Below are 10,418 nucleotides of genomic sequence, written 5' to 3'. Positions count from 1 at the left end.
TTTAGACTGCTCTGAAGTGTGATTTTATTCATAGTTTCAAACAGACAAAGATGGAAATCCTTCAGCTTCACAGTGTGTGTAAGTTATCTGGTTATCCTGCAGCTGAAATCTAACAAAGGCTGCTGATATCACCCATCTTGCACAAGCAAAGCCTTCTCCTACTGTTTAACTATTTTACAAACAGTAATGTCAATAATAGCACTGAAGGACACATTTACTCAATAGGTGATGGAAATATTTTCCTGTATTTAAATGAGATGTAATTACAACTCTGCTAAAACAAACCACACTCTGTTTATAATGGAAGTTAAAGCAGTCCCAACACACTGTGGTTAATCCTCTGAGACCCTGCAGAACACATCAGCTCCCAGATGTTTAACAGGACGTCATTCCAAATGTGTGCAGTCACATACATACATGAAACAAAGCAAGGCTTGTACAGACTTAACAGATTCACTATGAATTTCCTGCTCAGATTTGCTAGGAAAACCATGATTTACCAGTTTTAGACACCTCACAGGCTCGCAGTGTAGACTGACTTTTTTTTGGACCACCTTTTCCCAAAGATGTATTAAACCACAACTCCTCCAGAGCAACCTATGAATTGCTTCTTTCACTACCAGTTTGTTTCTTTTCTGGATCAAGATAACTGCCTTCAAATAAAGCTCTGTTTTTCATTCCTTCTTTAAGCATTCTTTGCCGGATCCTTTGCTGGGCCAAGTTGTACCTGCAGTAAAACCTAGAGGAGAGGATAAAAAGAAAACACAATTCCCTGCTTTATATGAGTGGCAGTATCAAACCAGAGCTATCCAGGCAGCTGAAAAGTTGCAACCACATGTGATAATGCTAGTAAAATTCAGCATGCTGACTTTGAAATTAGGACACAAGGAAGGGGTGTGCAAAGGAAAAAAAGAATTAAGAAAAATGGGAGTAAGTGGGGGAGTTGATCGCTTAGGATTCAAGAAACAATAGGAAGTATTTAAAATATATATAAAAACATAAACATTCAAACACATGGAAATGCTTTCCTTTAAAGAAGGTAAGTATTTTGGGGAGAGGGAAGAGGATGCTTTGCTGGCCAGGTTTTTTAATGTAGTTTCAAAACCAACACGAAACACTGTTTCTGAAAATTGAAACAGAGGGATCACGTTGTACAATCCAGCCAACATAGGCCTGTCAAAACTGAAGAAGCATTTTACATACCAGTATCCTAACATTATGCAAATATAGCCACCAACTGCAACATCACAAGATCTTCTAACTCTACCTGAAAGAAAACAACAAAAAAAAAATCTTATGAAAAGTTAAGAGAAAACAACCTGTATGGCTTCCCATTATTAATAACACCTAATAGCAAATAGAAGGGTTTTTTTCTTGCAAATAAATATATAAAACCCAAAAGGAGGAAGTACTTACTAGTTGCTAAAAAATGTCCAAGACCCATAACTAAAGAGCCCAGGGAGCCATAGAGCACTGACTCTCGTGCACATGGGACATTATTGACATCGAGAAATCCCAGGAGTTTAAAGGACTGTAAGACAAAACAAAACAAAAAACCAACCATAAACTTAAAAAATCACTGCTGTAGAAGTCTATGATGCCAACTCCATGGTAAAGCTGACTTGTTATCTTAGTAATCAAGTATAACCAGTTGAGAACTTACTGCCTCCAGGGTTGTAGCTGACCAAAAGTGAACAGGCACAGATATATCAGGGATGTTTTTGGAAGAGTTAACTATTAATTTACATAATGTAGTTTTGCACAAAACTGTTTATCGATCCTTTCCACTGAATATTAAAAAAGAAGTAAAAAACTTAAATTTTTTACCTTTACATTCCCCAAAAAAGGAAGGGAGAAGACCCTTAAGAACCCAGGATTTTTGTTACATCCCGACAAACAAGGAAGGTGACAATCAAATATGCAGTTAGTCATGCCATGTAATTTTAGCACCTGAAACAGCAAATGTGCTGGAAAAAAGTTAAGCTACTGGAGAATGAGGATGTAGTAGAGAACCTTATACTGAATACTGAGTAATAACATTTATAAACCACTAATTTATGACCTAACCCTATGTGTAGGCAGGGGCTGGGCCTCAGTAACACCTGCACATTGTTCTGCATTCAATCCTTTGCTCAGGGACAGTGTGACAGCACGTCTTGTTCTGTTGTGTTTAAATCATTAGTGCACGAAGAATCGTGTGTGCAACTGTACCAAAATTCATCAGAGGCGATTGTTTTAATTTGTTGTGAAGTCTCTATTCGGTCAAAGTAGATTTTGAAGATGAAGTACTGCAGTAAACCACTGCTGGTGGGGAGGGCAGACAACTCTGTGAGACAAGTCATGGTGTCACTGCGGTAATGGGGATGGCAAGCATGGAAATGCCCATGGTTAGCTTTATCCGTGTTCCCTAGGGACAGCCATCAGCTGTACAAACGAGACAGAAAGGATGCGGTCTGTGTTGGTCGTATCTCCTAATGAGTCATTTCAAGTGCTCTCATGTGGAAGAAGTCACTCGATATGCTGTTGTTGTTGGCTAAGAAAGTATCCTGCTACATCCACGCAGCGTGATGTATCCTTTTAAAATAGCGTCTCACCTGTTGCCAGGCTGACTTTGTTCTGTCATTTGTTCTATCTCCGGGCACTGCTGACCGCCGGCCTCAGGAACCCCCCAGTCTCACCGCGGTGTTCCGCCCACGGAGGGGCCCGGGGGAACACAAACATCCCCCGCCCCACCCGCCTGGCCCCGCACAGCCTCAGTTGGCCGTGGGTTTCCGTGTATTGTTCCCTCACTATTTCCTCGGGCGGTGACACGGCGGGGCGGTCACTGCAGCTCCGCAATGACCTCGCAAAGGGCAGCCGCCTGCCACACAGCTCCTCCTCCTCCTCATCATCATCCTCCTCCTCCTCCTGATCACCCTCATTCTCCTCCTCGCTCCTCTCTGCCGTCCCCCCGCCCTCCATTACCTTCCCCGGCTCAGAGTCGCCCTCGCCCGCCATGCCGCGGCAGCGCCTTCCCGCCCGCCAACCAGCGAGCCGGGGCCGCGCCGGCGTACAGAGCGGCGCCGGGGGGAGGCCGCTCCGCCCGCCCCGTCTCTATGGCGCCCGCGGAAAGGGCGGGGGCGGGCGCGCGGCGGGCGCCATTTTAGGTCCCGGCGCTGAGCGAGATTCCAGCGCCAAATCCTTTGTTCGGCGAAATGGGTCACGGCGCGGGGGGCGCGCGCGCGCGCGGGCACGCGGCCGGGGGAAGGGGGGCGGGGCCCCGGCGCTCGCCACGCCCCCGCCTCGCGCTCCCCGCCGCGGGGACGCGCCTGGGCCGGGCGGGGCTGAGGGCGGCCCTGGGAACGCGCACGGCTCCTGGCCGGAATGCGCTCTGCTCCCGCATCCCGGGCGCCATAGGCCCTGCCAGAGAGGCCCTGCCGCCGTCGGGCCGAGCCGAGCTGTTAAAAGCTAAAAGAGAAAGAGCGGGGCTGGGAGAGGCAAAGGCGCTCAGTGGGCAGCGCCTGTGGGAGAAGGAGGTTATGGGATCCTTGGCGGAGCGTGGCCAGCCTGAAGGATGTGGGGATGGATATTCCCCACCGCAGATCGGGATTGTCAGGGGGAGCATCCCAGGGCGCTGGAATGGGAGGAGGGAAAAGAAGACTTTGGCAGCTGGGTGACAAGTCTGCGGGTGGCAGCGGGAAAAGGGAGGTGGAGGAGGAATGGGTTCCGAACGCTGTGGAAAATGGCCTCCTGTGGGGCCGCGCGGGCAGCGCCAGGCACAGCCCCTCACGGCACGGCCCCTCACGGCACGGCCCCTCACGGCACGGCCCCTCACGGCACAGCCCCTCACGGCACGGCCCCTCACGGCACGGCCGGGATAAGCCTGTGCTAAAGCACCTGGGCATGCTGGAAGTGCCCCTTAGGCCTTAGTCGCTGTACCTGCAGTAAGGATGGAAAAGGTCAATAGTGCCAAGTGACTTAGGACAGAGCTACAGTTCCCCAGGATACTGTAAAAATACGTTTTGCTACAAGAAAACAAGGCTCTCCCTGCTAAGTAGCGAATTACAGGGCAGGTTCAGTTCAGGATTTTTTCTGTCTTAGTGTTGAAGTATAACAGGGATGAGAGATGTGGAATACTGCTCTTTGATCTAAAAAATAGTGTGTCCTGACTTAAAAGGCATGAGATATCTTCGGACTTCAGATTGCTAAATATTATTATGTGTTTGGGGTTTTTTTAATCCTGTGCTAAAATAAAATGGTCTTTCTCACACTGTGAAATTTATGTCCATTTGGATTTTCTGTTACTACATTTCTTCCTGTGTTAGTGGGATTTTGGAAACAATGTACTTTCATACAACTAATTTTCATGTTTCACTAGCTGAAAAGTGCTGCTGCACAGTTGCATGAGCTATTTTAAATCTCCTATGGATTAGAAACAAATCTCAATCCTTCCCAACAGTCCCAATCCATCACTGTTTTGTCATCTTTGTAGACACTGCAGGCAGAGCTCTGAATTCACAGAACACACTAATTCAATACATTTGCAATCCATTTTAAAAGATCAGTAGGAGTCACTTGAATTGTGAGTAGTTTGGCCTTTTTAAAGTTAATGTATATTACATATGTAGTGGTGCAAACATAGGACGTTTGCTATATGATGCGTAAACCAAAATCATTGACATAATCTTCCTTTGGAAAAGCTTGTAATGTCTGGTTTTATTTTAGTTCGTTTAAAAATTAAGCAGTGACAAATACTGAGGAATGTAGCAAGGAATCCCACAAGAGAATGCTGACATGTCTGAGATTAATGAGAGCACAGTGGTAAAAAGATGCACTGCTTTTACTGCTAATGAGGTGGCCTGGCCTGCAGCAGCTCATGTTTTGAAGGAAAAGAATGGAAGGATCTTTTTTGCTTTGAAAGAATTAAGATGGTGGAGAGCAAAGTACACAAGTGGAGTCTCTTCTGTCTGACAGTCAAGAATAGCCTAAGAAGTACATGGTTTTCCATATGTGTCATTTATCCTTTTCCCAAAAACCCAGATCACACAAGTTACACTGCAATAAACAATACTATTCTAATTTTTTTCCCCCTCTCCTTGGTATGTGGTCATTACTCTGCTTTACTGCTGCACCTCACAGCTCTGCTTCTTGTCCTGCTAAACTGCTCCAAAATTAATTCCTGTTACCCTTTGTGGAGTCAGAAGTACGCAGGGCTGCTTCAGATGAGTGAAGATGCTGGAGCTGGATCCTGCTTAGCTTAAGAGAAGAGGGACACCTGGGATAGCCTGAAGCATGCAGCCATCTGTCCCTTGTGTCCCCCTGGGACCTGAGATGCCAGGGTGTGCAGAGGGCACGGGATGGTGTCTTCCACGGATGCTACTACACTCCAGCACTTGAGGAGGGCAGGGCTCTTGAAGTGTGGGCCTTGTCCTTCTGCTGCATTTACCCTTGTGTGCTCTGAAGGCTCTGGGACTAAGGTCTTCTTTTTCACATTCAGGGTTTAAATAAAAATGAGGGTAGCTACTTCTAGCTCACTGAAATGCAGGTTTTAGCCTGTAAGTTGATAGAGGAGGTTGAGGCTGTGTGACCGTGTGGTACTTTATAAGGATGATTGCACAGGGAATGTGAGAGCTGCTGGAATATGCCCACTGCCTTGCCAATGTGACTTACTACAAGAGCTGGACTGACTTTTATTTAAACCCTTGGTACACCTGGCCCAGCAGAGCACATCCCAGAGCATCCTTCACTGTCTCCTGCCAGTGTGCATACAGGGAAGGTGGTACAGCAAAAGCCCCTGTGTACATCCCTTCCTCCATTAACAGGGACACTGTGCTGTTTCTGGAAGCCAGGCATCTTGTATATGCAAGTTTGGAATTGCTGCCTTGGGACTGATGTATCTAAATATTCTTGTTTCCTTAATGACATTGACTGGAGCTGGAGACCTTGGCAGACCTGCCTATGCATAGTCAGTTCTATCCATCATAGTGTGCTGATGGCCACCTGCTCTCAGCTGTTTGAACTTTTTCTATATTTATGCAGTTCTCATTTTTATTAGCACTGATCAATAAAGTGTAGCATCCTTAGCTGCATGCCTCTCCATCCTGAAATCGACAGCTGGTCAATGGTTTGGACTGGTCTTTGACAGCATCTTTGTTCTGTCACACTTCACCTCTGTGTTTAAAGGTCAGGCCGGGCAAAACTCTTGTCAGTCCAGCAGCAGAAGAGAGACCACCATGTACAGGACATGAAGCAGCAGGCAGAAAGTGCTCATGCCACAACAGTGCAGACAGGAACCTGGCTCACTGACTTCTCCAGTGCTTATTTCCTTCATCAGAAAACTTCACTAAGGGGTCTGATCCCTACATACATGGATCTTGTCACTTCTGACACAATTTTGGGCTGTACTCCCTAGAAGGAGGAAACCATCACACCAGGGTGGAATTTTCTACCTTTAGCATCTCTTTGCCATATAAGTTATTCCTGTACTGTAGGCTGTTTATGTACCCTTGTGGATGAGCAAGCACTTGCAAAAACTTTGACAGCCTGTCCTAAGAAATAGAAATACATTTATTAGACAGTGCGGATGACAACCCCTTTGGATTGATGACCACCATGGACAGATAACTAAACTTCCTGGTGAGTTCTGCATCTCCCAAGGGCTGGATGCTCTGCCCAGGGTGTTGGCAAAGGCTCTCCTGGTCTGTCCATAGCGATTGTTAGTGGCAAACAGATGCTGCTCTGCCTGTTCATATCCATAGATATCAGCTTAAACTGTTCTGAGGTGGGCTGCTGACACCAGAGATGGTCCAGGCCTTCCTCCTCTTTGCTGTGCAATCCTGCCTTCTCTGTATCACCAGCTCAGCCACCTGACACAGCTGAAAGTTAGCACTACACAAAAAGCTGCTTCCTGGCCATGGTGTGGGGACAAACAGGTTGTTTTTTTGAGAGCAGTGCCGATTTACATCAGGTGCCTCAAGAATTTGCTCTGTTGAAGATGTTTGGAAGGTACCAATCCACTGGGTTCCTGGGCTAGTAGCTGAAGCACACCCTAAGGCAAATTTTGGAGATGTCCAGTGGGGCTTTGTCTTCATGGTCAACCTGAAGCTACTTAAATAGCAGTGAAGCAATTGCTTGTAGTAACCTGTGCCATTTTGTAAGCCATGAAATCAAGAGGTACTTAGAATTCATGAAGAGGTACCAGAAGTCACAAAGAGGATGATTATTCCACTCATGTCCTCAGTTGCCTTGAGGGTGTTTGTCCTTCCAGAGGAGAACATTATGTTACTGAATGCAAGTGTGTAGGAATAATGTGTTCTGGAGTTATGTATTTCTGAGTTGCACTTGCAGCCCAGAAAGCCAGCTGTATCCTGGACTGTATCAAAACAAGAGTGGGGCCAGCAGGCTGAATTCTAACCTACTCTGCTCTCGTGACACCCCAGCTGCATTGCTGCATCCAGCTCTGGGTTCCTCAGCACAAGAAAGGCATGCATCTGTTGGAATGAGCTTAAAGGAGGACCATAAAGATGCTCAGAAGGCTGGAGCACTTCTATGGAGACTCCCTGAGGGAGGTGGGGTTTTTCAGCCTGGAGAAGAAGAGGCTCTGAGTATATTTTTATAGCAGCCTTCCAGTACCTAAAGGGAGCCTGCAAGAGAGCTGGAGGGGAACCTTCGGAACCTTCTGACAGGACCTGTTGTGACAGGACACAGAGTGATGATTTTAGACTGAATGAGGGTAGATTTAGATTGGATATTAGGAAGAAATTATTCCCTATGAGGGTGGTGAGGCACTGGAACAAGTTGCCCAGAGATGCCCCATCCCTGAAAACATTGAAGGTCAGACTGGATGGGGCTGTGAGCAACCTGACCTAACTGAAGATGCTGCTGCTCATTGCAGGGCGGTTGGATTAGATGATCTTTAGTAGTCCTTTCCAACCCAAGGTACTCTATGAATCTGTGATTCTATGATGGTTTTCTGGGGGTAAATGGTTATTATGATGGCTGCAGAGATCCTGTGCTGTAAGTTGTGTCAGAGTAACCCTTGTAGGGTCAGGGCAGGCATGAGGAGTGTATGCAGGCTGCTCGTTGCCAAGGCAGTCAGCAACTATGCTCGTGCAATTGAATTTTTAAAAAATCCTTTTTTCCCCCCCAAGCATTAATGTTAATGCAAATTAACTTTCAACTGCATGACAGTTTTATTCTGGGTTGGCTTTGCTGATTGTTTCTGTAGGCTGACTTTGCCTAACTTGTTCGTAACTGCTGGTACAAACAATCTTTTTATCTGCAACACATAAGAGATCTTAATTCAATGTACTCCTCTGAAAGCCAAGGAAATAAGGGCAGGCTCCTAATAGCTTTATTTTTTCTGCCAGATCTTTTAATCTCTTTATGTTATTTAGGCACTTGGTTCAAAAAGGAAGAGGGTTTTATATTAAAAACAGCAGCTTATATAAAACATAAGGGTTATAATTGCAGCTATACTGTTGGATGTAGAGCTAGATTTAAAATTTCCTGACTTACTAGTATAAATTGGACTAAAGGATGCTTCTGACTAAAAATAGAGCAATTTTTCTTAAATAGTAATTTTTTTCATATAATGTAAATTACTTTGCCCATTAAGCATGTCTTAAATGTATCAGTGGCAAATACTAACAGACACTTAAGTTTTCTTGTATGTCACTGTAATCCATTTCAAGCAGATGATGGTGCTATTTATTTCTGCATGTTTGGTCTTTTTTTCTTAATTTGCAGTTCTGTAAGTTGCAGAATTTGGTGGGTTTTTTTGAAACTGAAGACATTGGGAGATATTAACTGCTTCTGACACAAATTTGAATGGCAACCTCATAACCACAGGGTCATAGGCACGAGAAGGTGGAAGGGACTCATTTCTTGCCTCAGAGCTACTTTCCTTTGGCCCTGTTTCATTCCTAACATGTTCATCTAACTTTACTTCAGAACTTCTCCTTCCATTTCACATCTTCATTTTTCAAAACACAGTAGCTGCCCTGAGGTTTCTGTCACGAAGAGTGTGGAGGGTGGTTATTATGAACTCTGTGCCTCGTGTTCCACGTCTGTCATATGAATGTGTCAGGCTTAATCTTTGTTAATTCCTGAGGGAAAACTGAAGACTACAGCTAATAAGGTATTTGTATGGTAATTGTTTCTTTTGAGACGTGGTTTCTGAGAATTCATGACAAACTGAAAAGAGTCACACGAGTATAAAATTTATTTAGAAATAAGCTATTTAAATAGCACAACAAAATTAGAAAATTCATAGGGGAAAAATATATTGAAGATTATGAAATGCTCAGGCACCCTCTCAGACATAAGAACTCCCTCAGCACAAATCACTGGAGGCTGCAAGGGTATTCTGAGGAGGTATTGTGGTGTGCTTCTCCTGTCCTTACACTTTTCCCTCTATATTCAACACTAGATAAATTAAATTTTTGCATTACTCACTGGGGCTTTTGCATTTTTGCCAAGATTAGGCTAAAGCCCAGAGAAAGGAAAATGATATAACACAGACAGTGACATCACTGAACTGCAGGGTAAGAGAGGAAAGAGATGGTGTGCCAGGAGCCACTTGGGTGATGTGTTTTGCATGCAGTGTGCTGTTCAAGTGGATGTGTTATTAGCAGCACACAGGGAGAGAGGAGTCACATTCAAGGAGCAAAGCATATCAAAGTAGACACTCAAACCAGATAACTGGAGAGAATGTTCAAAATCCATGCCATGTATCAACTTCAAAAAATTATGATGTATCAGGTAGATCTTATTACATCTTACTGTGGTTTTTTCCTTTTATTTTTTCTCTTTAGTGGGGGCAGGGAGGGCAAGGAGTTTGTGGGTTTTATTTTAGTTTTGTAATCAAGTTTAAAGTAGATTTCACTGGCTTATTGCCACCCCACATTGTCTGGTGACATGACTGTCTGCTAGTACCCTGCCAGATGCAAGGTGTTTTGTTCCACTGGGAGTTACAGAATATTCCTGAGACAGCCGCCATCCAAAATACGTGGAGAGATTCCGAGAAGTCAGTGTATGTTGTTTCACCATGCTACAAAGGCTGGTTTCAGTCTGCTAGGGCAGCATCTCCTACAGAAAATAACACACCTTTGGCAAGGGGTAAAGGAAAAAAAAATGCACATGGCTTCAGAAGGATCTCACAAGAAACAGGCAGTCTGCAAGGATGAGATTTGAGAGTTCAAAGTCAAACACAGCATATTATTTCTAAACAGTTGTTCGAGATTTGCAGGAACCTAAGATGTCCTGCTGTGGTGTCCAGATTCCCTGGCAAGAATTCAAGGTTTTTCTCGTTCGTGACAGGAATGACTTCATGTCTTGCACACTGAGAGTGTTAATTTAGCATATAAATATTTCTCTACCTGGTGTGTTTTCTGCTGCTTTCTGAGAAGCAGCAGAGATTAAAAATACCTCATATCTTG

General features: G+C 44.9%; 1 protein-coding gene across 1 annotated transcript; it reads right to left on the bottom strand.

Annotated features, from left to right (window-relative positions):
• On the bottom strand, positions 1-3,043 carry COX20 (cytochrome c oxidase assembly factor COX20). Its single transcript, XM_083858330.1, has 4 exons — positions 2,965-3,043; positions 1,417-1,531; positions 1,204-1,267; positions 1-739 (listed from the first exon to the last, which is right to left on the bottom strand). The coding sequence occupies exons 1-4, from the start codon at positions 2,995-2,997 to the stop codon at positions 598-600; spliced, it is 354 nt and encodes a 117-aa protein (XP_083714456.1). The 5' UTR covers positions 2,998-3,043; the 3' UTR covers positions 1-597.
• Between the last annotated feature and the right edge of the window lie 7,375 nt (positions 3,044-10,418).

The sequence above is a fragment of the Zosterops lateralis genome (assembly GCF_965231275.1).
Source record: "Zosterops lateralis genome assembly, chromosome: 3".
In the NCBI taxonomy this organism is placed as follows: domain Eukaryota; kingdom Metazoa; phylum Chordata; class Aves; order Passeriformes; family Zosteropidae; genus Zosterops; species Zosterops lateralis.
Note: the sequence above shows the minus strand (reverse complement) of the source record. Positions and strands in the feature narration are given on the sequence as shown.